Genomic DNA, 22,452 nt, shown 5'->3' on the forward strand with positions numbered 1-22,452 from the left:
ATAAATAATAAAAACTCAGTGCAGATGCTGGGCATCTACTTGTTTTTTTTTTTTTTTTTTGAGATGGAGTCTTGCTCTGTCAACTGGGATGGGGTGCAGTGGTGCAGTCTCAGCCCACTGCAACCTCTGCCTCTCAGGTTCAAATGATTCTTCTGCCTCAGCCTCCCTAGTAGCTGGGATTGCAGGCGCCCACCGCAACACCCAGCTAATTTTTGTATTTTTAGTAGAGACAGACAGGGTTTCTCCATGTTGGCAAGGGTGATCTCGAACTGACCTCAGGTGATCTGCTTGCCTTGTCCTTCCAAAGTGCTGGGATTATAGGCATGAGCCACCATGCCTGGCCAGCATCTATGCTTCTTAAAGTTCTGCAGGTGATTCTTAGGCACAGCAAGGTTTGAGAACCACTGTTTTTGTCTTTTTAAAATCTTTTACCTTAGTTGTTCTGAAGTCATCAAACTGGAGTATCCTTTTTTTTTTTTTTTTTTTTTTTTGAGTCTCGCTTTGTCTCCCAGGCTAGGCTGGAGTGCAGTGGTACGTTCTCAGCTCACTGCAACCTCCGCCTCTCAGGTTCAAATGGTTCTCCTGCCTCAGCCTCCCGAGTAGGTGGGATTATAGGCACACGCCACCACACCTGGCTAATTTTTTTTTGTATTTTTTGTTTGTTTGTTTTTGGTTTTTTTGAGACGGAGTTTCGCTCTTGTTACCCAGGCTGGAGTGCAATGGCGCGATCTCGGCTCACCGCAACCTCCGCCTCCTGGGTTCAGGCAATTCTCCTGCCTCAGCCTCCTGAGTAGCTGGGATTACAGGCACGCGCCACCATGCCCAGCTAATTTTTTGTATTTTTAGTAGAGACGGGGTTTCACCATGTTCACCAGGATGGTCTTGATCTCTCGACCTCGTGATCCACCCGCCTCGGCCTCCCAAAGTGCTGGGAATACAGGCGTGAGCCACCGCGCCCGGCCATTTTTTTGTATTTTTAGTAGAGACAGGGTTTCACCGTGTGGCCAGGCTGGTCTTGATCTCCTGAGTTTGTGAGCCACCGCGCCTGGGGCCCAGCAAACCACTGTGGGGCTCTGGCTTCATGATGTTTTATAACTATAAAGTGCCTTCTCTTTCATGGGGCTCTGATAATAATTTCTATCATTGTTATAGAAGAAAATTTTGGCTTATTTTTTAACTCTCAAAGCTCTACCGCAATGGCCAACGCTTACTGGAAAAGCAAAGGTTCCAGTTCCCACCATCCTGGCTTTATATTGACAACATCGAGGGAGAGTGGGGAGCCTTCAATGATATCATGCGGCGGAAGGACTCTGCCATTCAGCAGCAGGTGGCAAACCTGCAAATGAAGATTGTCCAGGAGGATCGGGCTGTGGAAAGCCGCACCACTGACCTGCTGACCGACTGGGAGAAGACCAAGCCTGTCACAGTGAGTCCCACCAGCTGGTGACCCAGGAGACTCCTAATCTATTGAGCACCAACACTGTTCCAGGCATTGTACTAGGTAGTGGAGATAGAGCAGTGAGTGAAAAGGACAGGAGCCCCTACCCTCATGGAATCACGCTCAGTGAGGGAGAGAGATAAAATTGGGCAAGAAGAGACAGGCGAGTCAGGTCGTGATGCTGCTGCAGACGGAGGCAGATGAGAGCGCTGGCTCGGTGGCCACTGCTGTGCCTGAGGGTGGTGTGGAAGGTGTGGAAGGGGGCTGGCAACTCGTGCTGACAGCAGAAGTGATAGTAGATAACAGTGTACTTGCTTTACTGGGAGTGGAATTCAAAATCTTACTTATTTTATTTTTTGCTCCCTTTGTTAATTGTGTTCTTTCCTAAGGGTATGTGAAATTATCTGGAGAGCATATAAATACAAATGCCTGGACCTTTATTCCCTCTATAAATACTGATCCACTTGGATTATGGTGGGTCCCAGGCAGTTGGTTTGTTTTTTTAATTTTCAAATTTTTATTTATTTAGGGAATATAAGCATAGAAAAGACAAATGGAAAAGACGTGAACATATTTTGAATGTTAATCTGGTTTTTTGGTTTGGGGATGTAAGTTTCCCACAACAGGCCTAATGACAGATTTAGTCTTCCACAAACATCTGCTGGTTAATTGGCCCGTCCTGCCTGTAACCATTTCTGTGCCTCTGGGCCCCTGCCAGTTCTGCTCTGTGCCTACTTTTGGTTTGATGGTCTCTGCTTTTGCCAGTGCTACTGATACTGCTAGGTTATGAGTGCTTGCTCCATCAGAAGAGTTGAGTATTAATCAATAGCAAGATTCTGGTCACCAAAATTTGAATATTTTTTATCACCTCACCTTGGTGCCAGTATTGTATTAGACTTAAACAAAAAAAATTTTTTGAGGCAAAGTCTCACTGTGTCACTTAGGCTGGAGTGTAGTGATGTGGTCATAGCTCACTGAAGCCTCTATTTCCTGGGATCAAGCATTATAGCTGGGACTATAGGCATGCCCTATAATCTCAGCTAATTGTTTATTTTTAGCAGAGATGAAGTCCCAGGCTGGTCTCAAACTCCTGAACTCAAGCGGTCTCCCCACCTTAGCCTCCCAAAGTGCTAGGATTACAGGCGTGAGCCACCAAGTCCAGCCTAAATAAAATATTTTTTTGATATTTTGTCTTAGTAGGAAACAGCAATATTTTATGCACCTCTCATCAGTTATTAAAATGAAAAGGAAATATGCAAATAGTAGTGTTAATGCCAAGTAGAGTCTGTTTCCAGTGATTTCCCATCATTCTTCTCTTGGCTGGGTAGCTGATGTAACAGCTGTGTTCTCTGGGGAAGATGTGGCTGGCAGGCCCTGGAGGTTTGTCCTCTTTTATCATTGGGGCTGTGCACATGAGGCCAAGTCTGCTGCCTCTTCTCCCACCTCCCAGGGTACTGGATAAGAGGATGGCTAAATCAAGAGATGCTCCACCATTCTATTTTTTTATTTATGTACAATATTGATGTCAAAATAAAATTCACTACTGAGGCCGGGCGCGGTGTCTCAAGCCTGTAATCCCAGCACTTTGGGAGGCCGAGGCGGGTGGATCACGAGGTCAAGAGATCGAGACCATCCTGGTCAACATGGTGAAACCCTGTCTCTACTAAAAATACAAAAAATTAGCTGGGCATGGTGGCACGTGCCTGTAATCCCAGCTACTCAGGAGTCTGAGGCAGGAGAATTGCCTGAGCCCAGGAGGTGGAGGTTGCAGTGAGCCGAGATCGCGCCACTGCGCTCCAGCCTGGGTAACAAGAGCGAAACTCCGTCTCAAAAAAAAAAAAAAATTCACTACTGTACACACATCCAAAGTGGACTTCTTGTTGAATGTTTCCATATGAAGTTGTGTGCAAAGAATCAGAAATGTCCAGAAGCCCTGTAGGCCCTGTGCATCATTTTAAAGCCTAAATGCTCATCTCCCCTGAGACTGTGCTCCGATTCTCTGTGCTCTGCTTTCAGGGCAACCTTCGCCCAGAAGAGGCACTTCAGGCTCTCACCATATATGAAGGGAAGTTTGGCAGGCTGAAGGACGACAGAGAGAAGTGTGCAAAGGCCAAGGAGGCGCTGGAATTGACAGATACTGGGCTTCTCAGTGGCAGTGAAGAGCGTGTGCAGGTATAAACCACAGGGAAGGGGTGGAGAATCCTGCTCCCCACCACTGATGTTGTTCATCTCCAGGGCCCTGCCAGATCCTGGGGTCATTTCTATTTCCAAAGTCAACTGCTTTGCTATTCTCAATCACAGGTGGCCTTAGAAGAATTACAGGACCTAAAAGGCGTTTGGTCAGAACTTTCTAAGGTTTGGGAGCAAATTGATCAGATGAAGGAGCAGCCATGGGTTTCAGTACAGCCTCGAAAGGTACATCTCACAAAAATTGGTGTTTGTGTACCTCTGTTTTAACAGTCATAGACCTCATTCAGGAACTTGGCAAACCAAGTTTGTGTATTTGTACTGTGAGTTCATCAGATTTCACTTAATGTCATCCAGAATATTGTAAAATTTATTTTGAAACCATTTTTTAAGGAAATATTTCACCATTTAAAGAAATGTTGGCAAGCTAATTGCCGTCTTGTGTTTCTCTCAACAGCTTCGACAAAATTTGGATGCCCTCTTGAACCAGCTGAAAAACTTCCCTGCCCGATTGCGACAGTATGCATCCTATGAGTTTGTTCAAAGGCTTCTGAAAGGCTACATGAAGGTGGGCAGCCAGTGTTGCATGGTGATGACTATACATTAGAAATGCACCTGCACGGATGACTTTGTGTACTTTCTCCACAGATAAACATGCTGGTGATTGAACTGAAATCCGAAGCACTTAAAGACCGCCATTGGAAACAGCTCATGAAAAGGCTTCATGTTAATTGGGTTGTTTCTGAGCTAACCCTTGGCCAAATCTGGGATGTTGACTTGCAGAAAAATGAAGCTATTGTCAAGGATGTACTGCTTGTGGCACAAGGGGAGATGGCGTTGGAAGAATTTTTGAAGCAGGCAAGTAATAGGACTGAACAGCTGCTTTCACATCGTGTTTCAGGCTGTCGTATAGATCTGAGCTATGTAAAAATGGAGCCTGTCATCTGTGGTCCTTTCTGTTCTCATAATGCTTGGTCCCTTGTGCAACTGGTAAATGCCCACATAGTGATAACGTGCATCCTTCTGGTTTGAATTCAGATAAGAGAAGTGTGGAATACTTATGAACTAGACTTGGTTAACTATCAGAACAAGTGCCGCTTGATCCGTGGCTGGGATGACCTCTTCAACAAGGTCAAAGAGCACATCAACAGCGTCTCAGCCATGAAGCTTTCTCCGTATTACAAGGTGCTGTTGCTGGGGAAGCTTCCCCTCCCCACCAGTGGTCTTCCACACTTTCACTGTAATATGTTTTCACTGACAGTTACTAGATACCTGTTTTTTATTTTATTTTACTTTTTGAGACAGAGTCTTACTCTGTCACCCATGCTGGAGTGCAGTGGTGTGATTACAGCTCGCTGCAGCCTTGACTTTCTGGGCTTAAGCGATCCTCCCACCTCAGCCTCCAAGTAGCTGGGACCACAGGCACATGCCACCTTGCTGGGCTAACTTTTTATGTTTTGTAGAGACGAAATCTCACTATATTGCCCAGGTTGGTCTTCTGGTCTTGAACTCCTGGGTTTAAGCAGTCCTTCTGCATTGGCCTCCCAAAGTGTTGGGATTATAGGCATGAGTCACCACAACCAGCCAATTCTTGTGTTTTTCTTGTTTGTGGGTTTGTTTGTTTTTTTTTTTTTACACAGAGTCTTGCTCTGTCACCCAGGCTGGAGTACAATGGCATGATCTCAGCTCACTGCAACCTCTGCCTCCCAGGTTCAAGCAATTCTCCTGCCTCAGCCTCCTGAGTAACTGGGATTACAGGCACGTGCCACCATGCCCAGCTGATTTTCGTATTTTTAGTAGAGATGGAGTTTCACCATGTTGAACAGGCTGGTCTCAAACTCCTGACCTCACATGATCTGCCTGCCTTGGCCTTCCAAAGTGCTGGGATTACAGATGTGAGCCACTGCGCCTGGCCTACTTGTTTCTTAAAATGTGAATCATATTACTTCTTGATATCCTAATCTGCATTTTTTCAGTGAGTTTTGCATATCTGTGAGTAAAAAGGTTAGCAGTTCACCTCTGCCCCCTTGTCTATCCACCAGGTTTTTGAAGAGGATGCACTCAGCTGGGAAGACAAGCTGAACAGGATCATGGCTCTGTTTGATGTGTGGATTGATGTGCAGAGGCGGTGGGTCTACCTGGAAGGCATCTTCACAGGCAGTGCAGATATCAAGCACCTGCTGCCAGTGGAAACCCAGCGGTTCCAAAGGTATGGGCTCTAGCCAGAGAGCCAGATATTGCCAGTGGCTGGTAACTACTCAACAAAGGCTGACGTATGTTTTAATTTCATTTGTAGCATCAGCACTGAGTTTTTGGCTCTAATGAAAAAAGTGTCCAAGTCTCCCCTTGTTATGGATGTTCTGAACATTCAGGGAGTACAGAGGTCTCTGGAAAGATTGGCAGACCTGCTAGGAAAGATCCAGAAAGCATTGGGAGAATACCTGGAAAGAGAGCGGTCGTCTTTCCCCAGGTAAGATCCTCACTTTGACTTGGCCTGGAGTCAAATTGAGTTTTCATTGTGCATTTTTCCAGACACCTTCTTTCCCTTCTGGGTCTGTGTTTGTTAGTTTTGACATCAAGGATTTTGTTAGCCAATAATACATATAATGATTACCATTCCCTTCCCTTTCATGCAGCGATTACTAATTGTACCTATCTTGGATTTATTAAATTGTCTTACTTTGGATTTCTTAAATCCTCAATTTAACCATCATCCACCTTCCAAGGCAGCTTGCATTGCATCTCTTCAGTGTTTATCTCTGAGAGTTTTCTTTTCTTTTTTTTTTTTTGAGATAGAATCTTGCTCTGTAGTCCAGGCTGGAATGTAGTGATATGATCTCAGCTCACAGCAACCTCCACCTCCCAGGTTCCAACAATTCTCCTCCCTCAGCCTCCTGAGGAGCAGGGATTACAGGCATGCGCCACCACACATCCGGCTAATTTTTGTCTTTTTAGTAGAGCTGGGGTTTCACCATGTTGGCCAGGCTGATCTTGAACTCCTGACCTCAGGCGATTTGCTTGCCTTGGCTTCCCAAAGTGCTGGGATTGCAGACATGAGCCACCGCACGCAGCCTGACAGTTTTCTAAGTGGCATATTTTCCTTTCTAAATAATTTGCTTAGGATGAATTGGACAGGTTTGTTTGTTTGTTTTTTTAAATGAGTTAATAGGCTGGGTGTCGTGGCTCACACCTGTAATCCCAGCCCTTTGGGAGGCCAAGGCGAGTAAATTGCCTGAGGTCAGGAGTTCAAGATCAGCCTGACCAACAAGGTAAAATTCTGTCTCTATAAAAATTAGCCGGGCATGATGGCGGTTGCCTGTAATCCCAGCTACTCGGGAGGCTAAGGCAGGAAAATTGCTTGAACCCAGGACGTGGAGGTTGTAGTGAGCCGAGATCACGCCACTGCACTCCAGCCTGGGCGACAGAGCAAGACTCCGTCTCAAAAACAAAAAGAGTTAATAAAGTAACTCACTAAAGTGAATGACATGAAAATCTCTTTTCTTTCTTTCTTTTTTTTTTTTTTTTTTGAGATGGAGTTTCACTCTTGTTGCCCAGGCTAGAGTGCAGTGGTGCAAACTTGGCTCACCGCAACCTGTGCCTCCTGGGTTCAAACAATTCTCCTGCCTCAGCCTCCCGAATTGCTGGGATTACAGGCATTCACCAACACGCCCAGCTAATTTTGTATATTTAGTAGAGATGGGGTTTCCTACATGTTGGTCAGCCTGGTCTTGAACTCCTGGCCTCAGGTGATCTGCCTGCCTTAGCCTCCCAAAGTGCTAAGATTACAGGTGTGAGCCACGGCACCCTGCCTGAAATTCTTGGCATTCATTGAAGTCCTCTTACTTCAAGATCTTGTTAGGTAAGTGTGTATCTTTTGCCAAGGGCTGGAAGAAATTTGGATGTGATCTGAATTTGGGCTGGAGATTGCCACTACCAGCCACGTCTTCTTTCCTTTCCTGCAGTTTGAAATTTTGCCTTGATTCACCTTACACGTGTATATAATATTTTAGCAACTTGAGTGCTATTTTAATTTTAGGTTCTATTTTGTGGGTGATGAAGATTTGCTTGAAATCATTGGAAACAGCAAGAATGTTGCCAAATTACAAAAACACTTCAAGAAGATGTTCGCTGGAGTTTCAAGCATCATCCTGAACGAGGATAACTCTGTTGTTTTGGGTATTTCATCTCGGGAAGGAGAAGAGGTAAATTTATCTTGTAACTTCTAAAACTTCTCTCATATTTTTGCACACCTCATTTCTTAAAATTGTATTTATTTCAGGTTATGTTTAAAACTCCTGTGTCAATTACTGAGCATCCCAAAATCAATGAGTGGCTCACGCTGGTAGAAAAGGAGATGAGAGTCACCCTGGCCAAACTTCTCGCTGAGTCTGTCACAGAAGTCGAGATTTTTGGGAAAGCAACTTCAATTGACCCAAATACCTACATCACTTGGATTGATAAATACCAGGTAATCTGTGGTAGTAGTGAGTGGGCTCACAGTGAAAACACTGAGCAATCTTTTTTTTTTTTTTTTTTTTTTTTTTTGAGACGGAGTTTCGCTCGTTACCCAGGCTGGAGTGCAATGGTGCGATCTCGGCTCACCGCAACCTCCGCCTCCTGGGTTCAGGCAATTCTCCTGCCTCAGCCTCCTGAGTAGCTGGGATTACAGGCACGCGCCACCATGCCCAGCTAATGTTTTGTATTTTTACTAGAGACGGGGTTTCACCATATTGACCAGGATGGTCTTGATCTCTTGACCTCGTGATCCACCCGCCTCGGCCTCCCAAAGTGCTGGGATTACAGGCTTGAGCCACCGCGCCCGGCCAACTGAGCAGTCTTTAAAGTCATCCTTTGAGATCTTGTTTCTGTGTCTTTCAGGCCCAGCTTGTGGTTTTGTCGGCCCAGATAGCCTGGTCTGAGAACGTGGAGACTGCACTGAGCAGCATGGGCGGAGGTGGCGACGCTGCGCCCTTGCACTCCGTGCTGAGCAACGTGGAGGTCACCCTCAATGTGTTAGCGGACTCTGTCCTCATGGAGCAGCCCCCACTCCGAAGGCGGAAGCTGGAACACTTGGTTAGTCTCACACCTGACTCCTTCCTTACCAGTTAGACTCTTACACTCTCAACCATGCAATTAAATGGAAATCATGCTTGGAAAAGGTTTTCGTATCAAGGAGAACAGTGGATGGTGTATAGATATACTCTGAGGGTGGACGTTTGGCTCTCTGTCCCTATCGAAAGGTAATCTCAGGGGTATGCAGGGGCTACACGACATCACAGTAGAGAGGAAGGGATCGACCTTGGTCAGGGCCTCTCGCTGTTTCCGGTCTTCTGCCCAGAGAGGGGCCACAGCAGTGCCAAGCTGCACAGCGTGGGCCATGCCTGCTCCAAGCCCCGTGGTGGCATATGGCAAGACTCTTGGGACAGACATCAGAAAGCTAACCTTCCATCGTGTTTTAGGATAGTTGCAGAATTTGAAAAAACTTAAAGCGAGGGCTTCTGTTTCTTTGTTTTTGCTGCAGCTCTGGGTTCTATGTAATACCATTGCATGAGAAACATTTCTCTCATCTCTGAAAGTGAATTTGCCTTTTGGAACATTTACTGAAAGCCGTACTTAACTGAACCTAGAACCTCAATTTAAGTTTACCAGTTCACAAACCCAGAGAATGCACTGTATTGCTTTAGTGCAGACGAACTTCTAAAGTGACTCTCTTTCTTCAGATTACAGAGTTGGTTCACCAGAGAGACGTTACAAGGTCCTTGATCAAAAGCAAGATTGACAATGCCAAATCTTTTGAATGGCTCAGCCAGATGCGATTTTACTTTGACCCTAAGCAAACTGATGTGTTACAGCAATTGTCAATTCAAATGGCAAATGCCAAATTTAACTATGGCTTTGAGTACCTCGGTGTTCAGGACAAACTGGTCCAGACCCCCCTCACTGACCGCTGCTATTTGACAATGACACAAGCCTTGGAGGCCAGGCTGGGGGGTTCCCCATTTGGTAAGTTCTTCCGCAAATCTGGACAGATGGAATCATATAATTAAGTATTTAAAGATTAATGATTTGAATGTTGAATGTACCTCTTGATTATGTTGTGTATACATTCTAAAATCTTAAATTTGTTTGCATTTATTACTACTTTGATTTTTTTTTTTTTTTTTTTGGAGACGGAGTCCTGCTCCGTTGCTCAGGCTGGAGTGCACTGGTGCAATCTTGGCTCACTACAACCTCCGCTTCGCGAGTTCAAGCAGTGTCCTGCCTCAGCCTCCCAAGAAGCTGGAACTACAGGCGCATGCCTGTATTTTTGTATTTTTAATAGAAATGGGGTTTCACCATGTGGCAGGCTGGTCTCAAACTCCTGAGCTCAGGCAGTCTGCCCACCTCAGCCTCCCAGAGTGCTGGGATTATAGGTGTGAGCCATCACACCTGGACGCTACTTTGATTTTTTAAATGAGTTGCTTTTTATAGTTCTTTTAAAGCTAAGATATGTTTTCTGTTAGGTAATGGACTCAAGCCCTCTATTGCTTTTCTTTAAACAGGACCTGCTGGAACTGGGAAAACAGAGTCTGTCAAAGCTCTTGGCCATCAGCTTGGACGGTTTGTTTTAGTTTTCAACTGTGATGAAACCTTTGATTTCCAGGTGAGCTTGATGGGATCTGCCTAAAACCTAATGTCCTGCGGGGATCATTTGGAGAATATCAAGCTCATACCTCTCAAAGCCATTGGCCATACAGCTCAGCATGGTTGATATGGCCTCCTGAGGCCTGTGCTAGGGTTGGTGTTATTTTGAAGTGTTTAAGGTGTCCAGCATACATGCTTTGAAGTTGACTTTAGTTTCATGTTTTCAGAGCTAGATCTTCAGTGTAATATATTTTCTAAAATGTCAGTTTTTCCAAGACATTTTTAGTGCCTGAATCTTGGAATAAGCACATATTATGGAAGAGGTTTTTCTTTAATCATGTAAAGTAATAGAATAAAAACAATAGCTTTGTCATTGAGATTTTATTAGCATAGGAGGAAAGAAGGTATTATATTTTACGTCTGTTATGATAATGGGTACTGTTCATGAAGTGACTGCTGTATGTAGGCACTGGGTCCCTCACCTGAGATGTGACTCTAATCCTTCACAACCACCGTGGGAGGTAGGTAGTAGTATTCCCATTTCAAAGACGAGGAGATGTGCATTTCAAAAAGGTGTGACTTGCCCAAGGCCAAACAGATTGTCAGAGTCATTGTTGGAGTCCAGTGAAGCCAGCACTGAGGCAGGTGGTGTGGTGGTCTGCTCAGGCCGCCATATCCAAGCAGCACAGGCTGTGTGGCTTAACAATAGACATGTGTTTCCTCCCAGTTCCAGAGGCTGGGGATTCCAAGATCAAGGTGCTGGCAGGGTTCAGTTCCCAGCGAGGGTCCTCTTGCTAGCTTGCAGACAGCTATTTTGTCTTCACAAGGCCTTTCCTCAGAAATGCACAGAGAGCACTCTGGTTCCTCTTCCTCTTCTTATAAGGGACCAGTCCTGTGGATCAGGGGTCCCCAGCCCTTCGGACCTAATTTAACCTTAATTACATCCTTACATGCCCTTTCTCTAAAGACAAACCCACCAGGGTTAGGGCATTCACATACTAATTTTGTAGCAAGGGAGGGGGGAACACAGTTTGGGCCACAGCAGGTGGTATTAGCTTTTCTTTCTGTCCTTCCCAGGCAATGGGCCGGATCTTTGTGGGCCTTTGCCAGGTGGGTGCCTGGGGCTGCTTCGATGAGTTCAACCGCCTGGAGGAGCGAATGCTGTCAGCTGTGTCCCAGCAGGTGCAGTGCATACAGGAAGCACTGCGTGAACATTCCAACCCCAACTACGACAAGAGTAAGACCTCTTCAAAAATCACTTAGAGACCATAGAGGGAAATTTCACTGTGAACTAATCTTCTACCTTTTGGATTAGAAATAAGCAAGAGTTTAGCTCACAGGAACTGTTTCAGGCAGCATAGTGAGTTGTGGTTAAAGATGCAAGGTAAGAAACCCAGGCCAGACATGGTGGCTCAAGTGTGTAATCCCAGCACTTTGGGAGGCAAAGGCAGGCAGATCATTTGAGGTCAGGAGTTTGAGACCAGCCTGGCCAACATGGTAAAACCCTGTCTCTACTAGAAATATAAAAATTAGCCTGGCGTGGTGATGCATGCTTGTAATCCTAGCTATTCAGGAGGCTGAGGCAGGGAGAATCCCTTGAACCCAGAAGGCAGAGGTTGCAGTGAGCTGAGATTGCCTCACTGCACTCCAGCCTGAGCCACAGAGCAAAACTCTGACACACACACACAAAAAAAGAAGAAACCCACAACTGTACTGCATCAACAGTCCTCATTCTAGGGCAGCAGCAGAGAGGTTGCTATGCCCTAGGACAGCCAAAAACCTGAGCAGTCCTTCCTCAGCCAGACAGATGCCCCCGTGCTCCCTTAGAGCTTGTATGTTCCCTCCATGGCCTTTGCCACGGAATGACTGTGTCCACTGATGTGGGCCCTCGGTGCCCCCTCTTCCCTCCCACATCATCAGAGAGCCAACCTCCCCAGCCACCTGTCTGGCCATCATTCTACCATCTGTCTTTGGAAATGAGCCCTTTATCACAATCGAGCAGCTGTCTGTCGGAGAGGCCCCAGGGACTGCTTCCCTTCCCTGTTGAACACGAAGTATCAGTATGTGGGGTCAGGGAGGGTGGATGCTGAAGAAAGCAAACGTGGGGATTGGGTAGGTGTGAAATTCTGTCTTATGTGCACAGTGTAACTTTTACTCTTTCCTTCAATTGCGTAATAACAATTTGCCTTATGGAGAATTCCCCAGACCTCCTAAATAAAATAAAACGAGTGTGGAAGAAAGCAACACTTGCATTTGGGATCAGTATTCTCTTAAGGAAAGAATATACTTTGTTCCAAAGTAGCTCAGAGGTACTTGGAGATTTTGGAGGCTTTTTATTTTGATGATCCTAGGAAAAAGTAATTACCATATCTAAGCCAGTCAGGTGTCACAGCATTTATTCCTTTTTATTTTTGCACATTTATTGGGCAGCATCTCTATCTTGAGTTCTCCATGACACTCAATGCTGTGTTGCCCAAATAGAAAAGTGGACCCTGCTTGACCTGGGACACATGTGCCCATGAGGTGCATGGGAATGGGTCCACCTGGGCTGGGAGAACATGGCCGGTGGTCCCTGAATAAAGGCCGCAGAGCAGCCTCCCAGAAAGCCTCTCCACCAGCTCCCTAGAGGAACAAGAGCTTTGTCTTTTGTTTTAGAGATATTTTAGAACAGGTTTTTCTAACATTTCTAGTTTTAACACTGTCATCTCATTCTTAGCCTCTGCCCCCATTACTTGTGAGCTGCTGAACAAACAAGTCAAGGTGAGCCCCGACATGGCCATCTTCATCACCATGAACCCTGGCTATGCAGGCCGGTCAAACCTTCCTGACAACTTGAAGAAGCTGTTCCGGAGCTTGGCCATGACCAAGCCCGACCGACAGTTAATCGCCCAGGTCATGCTGTACTCACAGGGCTTCCGTACTGCTGAAGTCCTTGCCAACAAAATCGTCCCATTTTTTAAGTGAGTAGCCTAGAATTCTTCATGATTATGTTTCTTGCATATGTTCAATGTGCCCATTTAACCTTAAAAGTTTTACGTGTAATGATTGCACATCTTACAAAATACTCATCTCTGATTTCTTGACGCCTGACCCTATTGTTGCTTAAAGTACACTGTTTTTAAAGAAAGCCGTTTGTTTCCTTTCTAGACTTTGTGATGAGCAGCTCTCTTCTCAGAGCCATTATGACTTTGGTCTCCGGGCTTTGAAGAGTGTACTGGTGAGCGCAGGCAATGTGAAAAGAGAGAGAATCCAGAAGATAAAGAGGGAGAAAGAGGAGCGAGGGGAAGCTGTTGATGAAGGAGAAATTGCTGAAAATCTCCCTGAACAAGAGGTGCGTTACAGACCTTTTGATCATCCAAACCTTACACGTTATTTAAATTTGCCTTTTCAACATTGAAGCAATGACTTGTGAGTTCTTCTTGCGGTTCACGTGTGTTGGGACAACTGGAGCCGACTGTCCTGTTTACCCAGCGAGTGGAGTGCACGGATGCGGGCGAGCGGTGGTCGCACCCTTTGTTCACCAGCAGTTACTGAGCACGCAGCTCCTGGGGCTGCAGCGGGCGGCCCGCGAGCCATGCTCCGCTCTCATGGCCCATTCCTCTCCCCATAGATTCTGATTCAGAGCGTCTGTGAGACGATGGTGCCGAAGCTGGTGGCGGAGGACATCCCGCTGCTCTTCAGCCTCCTGTCGGACGTGTTCCCTGGAGTCCAGTATCACAGGGGTGAGATGACTGCCCTTCGAGAGGAGCTGAAGAAAGTGTGTCAGGAGATGTATTTGACATACGGAGATGGAGAAGAAGTTGGTGGAATGTGGGTTGAAAAGGTAACCCGGATTGTTCCATTGGCCAACTGCCCTCACAGACTCTGCTGGCTTTAGTGTCCAGTAATGACGGCTGTGGGCCCTTTGGTGAAACTGTCCGTGAAGGCTGTGAAGGTGCATGATATCGTTTATGAATATTTGCCCAAGGCCTGTTTGAATGTTTTTGTTGTTGTTTAAATGAAGAGGTAGCAAAACTTAACCTGAAAATTTTACTTACATGATATAGTTCAATTTTTTCTTTTTTCTTTTTTTTTTTTTTGAGACGGAGTCTTGCTCTGTCACCCCAGGCTGGAGTGCAGTGGCATGATCTTGGCTCACCACAACATCTGCTTCCCAGGTTAAAGCAATTCTCCTGCCTCAGTCTCCTGAGTAACTGGCATTACAGGCACGTGCCACCATGCCTGGCTAACTTTTGTATTTTTAGTTGAGACAGGGTTTCACCATGTTTGCCATGCTAGTCTCGAACTCCTGACCTCATCATCCTCCCATCTAGGCCTTCCAAAGTGCTAGGATTACGAGTGTGAGCCTCCATGCCCGGCCTGTATAGTTCAATATCTGAAAATGCTGAGGGCATGATTACATTGGAAATTTATTTATGCTGGTAAAAACTCTGCTTACAAGACTTTCCAGCACCATAGATGAACAACTGAAATCGCTGATCAGTAGGTAGTTTACATTCTATATTGGCTTCTTTCCTTCCTCTATGTGATTTATTTAAGAAAAAGTTTACTGCTTACACAAGCTATGTGTGTTTAGCCTGAGAGACTCTGTACTGGATTGAACACGTGGCTCATCCATTCGGTCTCTTACTGTCCTTGGCAAGGTCTGATATGTCCTTGTTGAGGCTGCTCATTAGTATCTCCTGTCCCACTGGCTCCAGCTTTCCTGACTTAGTAAAGAACTCTCCACAGTTTGGAAATGTTGTAGATGTGGCCTGTATAATATCTCTACAGTTGGAGAGTTCCAGTACTTGTCTTTAAAAATCCATTTATAGGCGCTTGTAATCCCAGCTACTCAGGAGGCTGAGACAGGAGAATCGCTTGAACCTGGGAGCTAGAGCTTGCAGTGAGCCGAGGTCATGCCACTGCACTCCAGACTGGGAGATAGAGATTTCAAAAAAAAAATCCATAGGTCATGTTTCTTGCTCACTTTCACAAGAGGTGGCTCAGTGAGGAGCTGTCCCCATTCCTCCTCTGGGACGGTCACTGTGCTGGTCTATTGGGCCCTGCAGGTTCTCCAGCTCTATCAGATCACCCAGATCAATCATGGCCTGATGATGGTGGGGCCATCAGGAAGTGGGAAGAGCATGGCGTGGCGTGTCCTGCTGAAGGCGTTGGAGAGACTCGAGGGTGTGGAAGGCGTGGCCCATATCATCGACCCCAAGGCCATCAGCAAAGACCACCTCTACGGAACCCTGGATCCCAACACCAGGGAATGGACTGATGGGCTCTTCACACATGTGCTGAGAAAGTACGTCCTCTTTGATCTTTGTGTTCTGCTGGATACGGGGGCCAAGTACTTTGTTCTTGCAATGGCAGAGTATACCTTATTTTCAACCAAAGTCAGTAAATTAAAGATCACTTCAGAAACCATTGTAGGTAAACATGCCTAATCTTACAATCCTGATTTAGTCAGCAGCTGTTTTAAAATCCTTCCCAACCAGGATCATAGACAGTGTGAGAGGTGAGCTGCAGAAGCGCCAATGGATTGTCTTCGATGGCGATGTGGATCCAGAGTGGGTTGAGAACTTGAACTCGGTGCTGGATGACAACAAGCTCCTTACTCTGCCCAATGGAGAGCGCCTCAGCCTTCCACCCAATGTGAGTAGCCTTTTGCCTGTCATCAACCGAATCATTCTATTCAGCCAACTAAAATCCATGTGCCAGCTAAGTGCGGCTCTGGAGTCCTGGACCCAGATTGTGTAAGTAATTTTCAGTAATTTTCAAAGGTAGAATCTCAACTGCTAGATTTGTTTCCATTTCCATGGCTAGTGAGAAACATTTTGGTAGGTTTTATTAGTGGTGTTCTCTAATTTATTGAGTAATACACACACTCCATGATTATCAGTTAACCTTGTTCAGTGGGGTGGTCATTAGGATTTTTTTTTTTTTTTTTTTGAGATGGAGTCTCACTCTATCACCAGGCTGAAGTGCAGTGGCTCACCGCAACGTCCGCCTCTCAGGTACAAGCAGTTCCCCTACCTCAGCCTCCTGAGTAGCTGAGACTATAGGTGCACGCCGCCGAACCTGGCTAATTTTTTACATTTTAGTAGAGACAAGGTTTTGCTATATTGGTCAGGATGGTCTCGATATCGGCTCACTGCAACCACCACCTTTCAAGTTCGAGTGATTCTCCTGCCTCCACCCCCTGCCTCCGTCTCCTGAGTAGCAGAGATTATAGGCGTTCGCCACCACGCCCTGCTATGTTTCCTATTTATAGTAAAGACAGGGTTCCACCACGTTGGCCAGGACAGTCTCGATCTCTTGACCTCGTGATCCACCCGCCTCGGCCTCCCAAAGTGCTGGGATTACAGGCATGAGCCACTGTGCCCAGGGTCATTAGGGTTTCTTAAGCCGTTACACATCTGGAAGTTGGGAAAATTAGAAATTTAGAATGGGGCTTTCTGGGCTGTCCCTTGGGAAATGGGTGTGTGATGCAGGCGCCGGACAGAGCGCCTACTGATCAGTACACATGCCAGGCCCAGTGTGGATGTGCGCTGAGTCAGAGCATGTTACAAATGCTGAAAATACAGCAGTAAGAAAGCAAGAAGACAAAGCTCTTGCTCACGTGTGAGGCGGAAGATGGACGTGAATAGCAATTGGTGCAAAGAAGAAGAAAAGAAATTGAAAGCAAGCTGTCAGGTGTTGGTGGGGGTTTGAGGTTAAAGTGTGCAGCCTTCCCTGAGAATGTGGTTTGAGCAGAGACTGAGGGGAGTGAGGGAGGAGGTCCCACGGCGCCCAAGTGTTCTGGGCAAAGGAGGAAACAGCAGGAGTAGCAAGTCTGGGACAGGGGGCCGGTGTGTGTGAGGACAGCAGAGGCTGAAGTGGAGAGGACAGGGGATGACAAGTCAGGGCTGAGACCAGAGAGGAAACGAGCCAGGTCAGGGGCCCTGGAGGTCTGTGTGAGGGTGTGAGTGTGTACCGTGGGCAAGCTGGGATCCTAGGAGAAGCTGGACAGGAGTGACACACCCTGACATATGTCCACAAAGGTCGTCTGCCTGCCGTTTGGAGAAGGAAGAGGACGGGGTGAAAGCCAGGCCAGTTGGAGGCTGCCTCCTTCCTCCAGGCACCAGGGGCAGGGGGCGAGTCTGCAGCAGTGGCTGACAGGCTGGAGTTTGAAAGCACGCGTGGGATTTGCTGATGGACTACATGCGGTTGTGAGGGAAAGGATTCAAGATGATGCGAGGTTTCTGGCCTGAGCAGCTTATGAGCCTTTAACAGCAAGGCTTTGGATTGGTATTTATCACAGCTTCAGGAGCCAGCCGTGGATTCTCAGTGCTGTCTGAAGGGTGCCCTTACTCAGACTCCTCAAGTTCCACTCTGACAACCGATCCAGTAGAGTCTTAACTATTGACAGAGGAGATTGATCCCCTGGTGAGGAAATTACAGCTCCAACGTTAATAAGGCTCTGGAGTCCAACCACCTGGACCCTAGCAAGTCACCTGCGCCATCTTTAAACCGAAGGTGACGGTATGCCTGCCTGGTCAGGTTGCGTGAGACTAGAGGGATCCAGGCCTGGTGCACACCCAGGACACAGCCACTGACATCACCCTGGAGGGGCTGTTGCTTCCACACCCTCAAGAGCCTTCTGGTGGCAGGAAACCTTAAACACGGTGGTCTGCCCTGCTCTTCTCCCTGCAACACACGGCTGTCCTGCCCAGATTCTTACAGCGAGAATGGTGAATACTGTAGTGATGTGAGCTGTAGATAGTTTTTGTCTTTATTTTTTAAATAAGTGCAGAAAAATTAAGTTTGGGTTATTTGTTTTGGGGGTTTTTTTGAGATCGGTTTTCACTGTCATCCAGGCTGGAGTGCAGTGGCATGATCTTGGCTCACTGCAACCTCCATCTCCTGGGCTCAAGTGATTCTCCTGCCTCAGCCTCCCAAGCAGCTGCAATTATAGGCACTACCATGCCCGGCTACTTTCTGTATAGAAAAATTAAGTTTTAAGTCACCCTTTCAGTGTGTATATAGATAAAATAATTTTAATATCCTGGTTTCTACCAAACCTGTGTCATTAAATCTGCTTAATGTTTTCTTTAAAGGTGAGGATAATGTTTGAGGTACAGGACCTGAAATATGCGACCCTGGCCACAGTGTCACGCTGCGGCATGGTCTGGTTCAGTGAGGACGTGCTGAGCACCGACATGATCTTCAACAACTTCCTGGCCAGGCTGCGCAGCATCCCGCTGGACGAAGGGGAGGACGAGGCCCAGCGGCGGCGCAAGGGCAAGGAGGATGAAGGGGAGGAGGCCGCTTCCCCCATGCTGCAGGTGCTCCCAGGAGGGCCCCACATGTCACGGTGTGAGGGTGCTGGGATGTTCAGATGTGGTCTTGCTGTGTTGCCCAGGCTGGTCTTGAACTCCTAGGGCTCAAGCAGTCCACCTGCCTTGGGCACTCAGAGTGCTGGGATTATAGGCATGAGCCACTGTGCCCAGCCAAATTTTGTGTAATCAGTGTTGTCTTCTGCCAGCTTACAAGGAAGCCCAGCCGTCGCAGTTACCAATGTTGGAAGTCACGTATGGAAAAGTTAAAGAATTCTTTTCATTATCTTACTTTTCTCTATAAATTGATGAAAGAATGCCCTTTTCCATGGGAAAACCAAAGTTCCTGGGAAGCAGGGTTTTTGAGAACCACCTGGATGAAGGAATGAGGATTGATCATTGAAGCTTCATCCAGAATTAGTTTTCCAAGGTCATGTGACTTTCTCCTGGGCCCAGGTTAGAATCGATGAAACTCACCTGCCTTTTGAAAGATGGTTAAATATCACTTATTCCACCTTCTAGATCCAAAGAGATGCAGCCACAATCATGCAGCCGTACTTCACGTCCAACGGCCTGGTCACCAAGGCGCTAGAGCATGCCTTCCAACTGGAGCACATCATGGACCTGACGCGCCTGCGCTGCCTGGGCTCCCTCTTCTCCATGCTGCACCAGGCCTGCCGCAACGTGGCACAGTATAACGCCAACCACCCCGATTTCCCCATGCAGATCGAGCAGCTGGAGCGCTACATTCAGGTCAGCAGGCTTCAGGGCTTCACAGAGCTCCCCACTGTGCCGGTCCACAGGTCCGCAGACCTCTGAAATGCTGCACCTGTGTGGATGTACTCTTCTGGGCGAGGGCAGAGCCTTCGCTGAGGGGCTAGGAAAGGTGCCCAGGGTGTCTGTGATGCAAGAAGACTGGGAACCACTGTCTTCAGGTTAACTTTGCTCTAAGTGTCTCTCTTTTGTTGTTGAAATTTTATAAAAATCAAAGTTTAATTCCTCTTTTAATAGCGATATCTGGTTTATGCCATACTCTGGTCCCTGTCTGGAGACAGCCGGCTAAAAATGAGAGCAGAGCTGGGTGAATACATCAGAAGAATCACGACCGTGCCTCTGCCCACTGCGCCCAACATACCCATCATCGATTACGAGGTGAGCATGCAGTTACAGCCCGTGTTCTGATTCTCGCTTTGCTGATTTTACTCATCCTGGAACAACCTGACCATGGGACCTGGACTTCCATCTTTTCATTTTATTCCATTTCATAGAAGGACCGTATCCTTTTAGTTTCATGTGTTAGCAAAGAATGCAGATTAACCTGACCAGTTCCTCCTTATGCTGAAAGTTCTAGTTTGTGTTCAGGCAAGCAAATCTCGTGAGGCGGCACCTTGACTCTAGCCTGACTCGCATCTCCGTCTCTGTGTGTAGGTGTCTATCAGCGGAGAGTGGTCTCCGTGGCAGGCCAAGGTGCCTCAGATTGAAGTGGAGACGCACAAGGTGGCAGCCCCTGACGTCGTCGTGCCAACACTGGACACAGTCCGCCACGAAGCCCTCTTGTACACTTGGCTGGCCGAGCACAAGCCCCTGGTCTTGTGTGGCCCTCCCGGGTCTGGCAAGACCATGACGCTCTTCAGCGCCCTCCGGGCCTTGCCTGACATGGAGGTAAAGGGGCCGGGAGGTGGGCAGCAGGCCTTTAGCTGTTGAGCATGGGGTTGGTCTTACAGTGCAGTTCTGTGTCTGCCCTCCACAGGTGGTGGGTCTCAACTTCTCCAGTGCTACTACTCCAGAACTGCTTCTGAAGACTTTTGACCACTACTGCGAGTATAGACGCACGCCCAACGGGGTCGTTTTGGCTCCTGTTCAACTTGGAAAGTGGCTGGTGTTGTTCTGTGATGAAATCAACTTGCCAGATATGGATAAATATGGGACCCAGAGGGTCATATCCTTCATCAGACAGGTTTGTTTCTATCCACAAGGCCCTTCCTGCCCCACAATGTTTCTTGTTCACGTTTTGCTCCTAATGTGGTACCTGTCTGCTCCTTCAGATGGTGGAGCACGGAGGCTTTTACCGTACCTCAGATCAAACATGGGTGAAGCTGGAGAGAATCCAGTTTGTTGGGGCTTGTAATCCCCCCACAGACCCCGGCAGAAAGCCCCTCTCACACAGGTAAAACCCCTGGGTAGACTGCCCTGCTTCACACACATGCAGCTTCAGGATTGCTGTAAGCACAATGCCACAGAAACCTGGTATTGATAATGAAGATGGTAATACTGCTTATCATGGGGTTCCTCCTAGGTTACTTCTCTGAGCTGTAATGCCAGGAAAGCATGTTAAAAATAAAATCATGGAGCCGGGCGCGGTGGCTCAAGCCTGTAATCCCAGCACTTTGGGAGGCCGAGGCAGGTGGATCACGAGGTCGAGAGATCGAGACCATCCTGGTCAACATGGTGAAACCCTGTCTCTACTAAAAATACAAAAAATTAGCTGGGCATGGTGGCGCATGCCTGTAATCCCAGCTACTCAGGAGGCTGAGGCAGGAGAATTGCCTGAACCCAGGAGGCGGAGGTTGCGGTGAGCCGAGATCGCGCCATTGCACTCCAGCCTGGGTAACAAGAGCGAAACTCCGTCTCAAAAAATAAATAAATAAATAAATAAAATAAAATCACTGGCCGGGCACAGTGGCTCAAGCCTGTAATCCCAGCACTTTGGGAGGCCGAGGCGGGTGAATCACGAGGTCAGGAGATCGAGACCATCCTGGTCAACAAGGTGAAACCCCGTCTCTACTAAAAATACAAAAAATTAGCTGGGCCTGGTGGCGCATGCCTGTAATCCCAGCTACTCAGGAGGCTGAGACAGGAGAATTGCCTGAACCCAGAAGGCGGAGGTTGCGGTGAGCCGAGATCACGCCATTACACTCCAGCCTGGGTAACAAGAGCGAAACTCCGTCTCAAAATAAAATAAAATAAAATAAAATAAATAAATAATAAAATCATTGATCTTTTGGTAGTTATTAACTGCCCCAGACTCATCTGTTGGTCCAAGATGAGGCTGAAATAAGCCTGGGTTATTTTCTCATCTTTGCTGGGTTCTTTTTCAAGTGTTTTCTATCCACTGTTGTGTGTCAGACCCCAAGCCTAAGCAGTGCGTGTGAGATCTCAGCTTATACTGATATCAAGTCTGCATAGCTAGGTTAGAAAGCAGCCTCCAGTCAGGGCCCTGGACAGGGCAGCTCCACTGGCACACTGCCCCTTCCCTGGAGCCGCTGTCAGGGAGGGAGACTGAGCTGGGCCATCTGTGCACAGGTTCCTGCGTCACGTGCCTGTTGTTTACGTGGATTACCCGGGACCCGCCTCCCTGACGCAGATCTATGGCACTTTCAACCGCGCCATGCTGAGGCTCATTCCGTCCCTACGGACGTATGCGGAGCCGCTCACTGCTGCCATGGTGGAGTTCTATACCATGTCTCAGGTACGCAGAGTTTCTTTATTCTTCCAGAAATTGTTTTCCTCTCATAATTAAAGAACTCTGTTGGCTAGGTGTGGTGGCTTACGCCTGTAATCCCAGCATTTTGGGAGGCCAAGGTGGGTGGATCCTTTGAGTCCAGGAATTTGAACCCAGTCTGGACAACATGCCAAAACCATGTCTCTACAAAAAATACAAAAATTAGGTGGGTGTGGTGGTGTATGCTTGTAGTCTCAGCTGCCCAGGAGGCTGAGGTGGGAGAGTTGTTGAATCTGGAGGCAGAGCTTACTGTGCCGCTGCACCAGCCTGGGTGACAAAGTGAGACCCTATCTCAAAAAAAAAAAAAAAAAAAAGAGAGAGACCTCTATTAAAGGATTGGACTTTATTCAGAGATGTTGAGCCAAGAGACTTGCTCCAGGGTCTGTCATCAAAGTCTC

General features: G+C 47.3%; 1 protein-coding gene across 1 annotated transcript in view; it reads left to right on the forward strand.

Annotated features, from left to right (window-relative positions):
• Window positions 1-22,452, forward strand: part of DYNC1H1 (dynein cytoplasmic 1 heavy chain 1) — an 86,943-nt gene that overhangs the window by 31,788 nt on the left and 32,703 nt on the right. Inside the window, exons 16-41 of the mRNA XM_039462777.2 lie at window positions 1,187-1,426; window positions 3,455-3,610; window positions 3,740-3,853; window positions 4,083-4,193; window positions 4,274-4,483; window positions 4,664-4,810; window positions 5,668-5,834; window positions 5,922-6,095; window positions 7,662-7,827; window positions 7,905-8,093; window positions 8,504-8,698; window positions 9,346-9,628; window positions 10,168-10,268; window positions 11,327-11,486; window positions 12,966-13,209; window positions 13,397-13,580; window positions 13,860-14,072; window positions 15,301-15,539; window positions 15,733-15,889; window positions 18,334-18,561; window positions 19,075-19,305; window positions 19,564-19,704; window positions 19,981-20,214; window positions 20,303-20,509; window positions 20,598-20,719; window positions 21,856-22,021. Coding sequence (XP_039318711.1) covers window positions 1,187-1,426; window positions 3,455-3,610; window positions 3,740-3,853; window positions 4,083-4,193; window positions 4,274-4,483; window positions 4,664-4,810; window positions 5,668-5,834; window positions 5,922-6,095; window positions 7,662-7,827; window positions 7,905-8,093; window positions 8,504-8,698; window positions 9,346-9,628; window positions 10,168-10,268; window positions 11,327-11,486; window positions 12,966-13,209; window positions 13,397-13,580; window positions 13,860-14,072; window positions 15,301-15,539; window positions 15,733-15,889; window positions 18,334-18,561; window positions 19,075-19,305; window positions 19,564-19,704; window positions 19,981-20,214; window positions 20,303-20,509; window positions 20,598-20,719; window positions 21,856-22,021 — 4,779 coding nt within the window. The remainder of the gene's footprint in view (window positions 1-1,186; window positions 1,427-3,454; window positions 3,611-3,739; window positions 3,854-4,082; window positions 4,194-4,273; window positions 4,484-4,663; window positions 4,811-5,667; window positions 5,835-5,921; window positions 6,096-7,661; window positions 7,828-7,904; window positions 8,094-8,503; window positions 8,699-9,345; window positions 9,629-10,167; window positions 10,269-11,326; window positions 11,487-12,965; window positions 13,210-13,396; window positions 13,581-13,859; window positions 14,073-15,300; window positions 15,540-15,732; window positions 15,890-18,333; window positions 18,562-19,074; window positions 19,306-19,563; window positions 19,705-19,980; window positions 20,215-20,302; window positions 20,510-20,597; window positions 20,720-21,855; window positions 22,022-22,452) is intronic.

The sequence above is a fragment of the Saimiri boliviensis genome, chromosome 2 (genome assembly GCF_048565385.1).
Source record: "Saimiri boliviensis isolate mSaiBol1 chromosome 2, mSaiBol1.pri, whole genome shotgun sequence".
NCBI lineage: Eukaryota > Metazoa > Chordata > Mammalia > Primates > Cebidae > Saimiri > Saimiri boliviensis.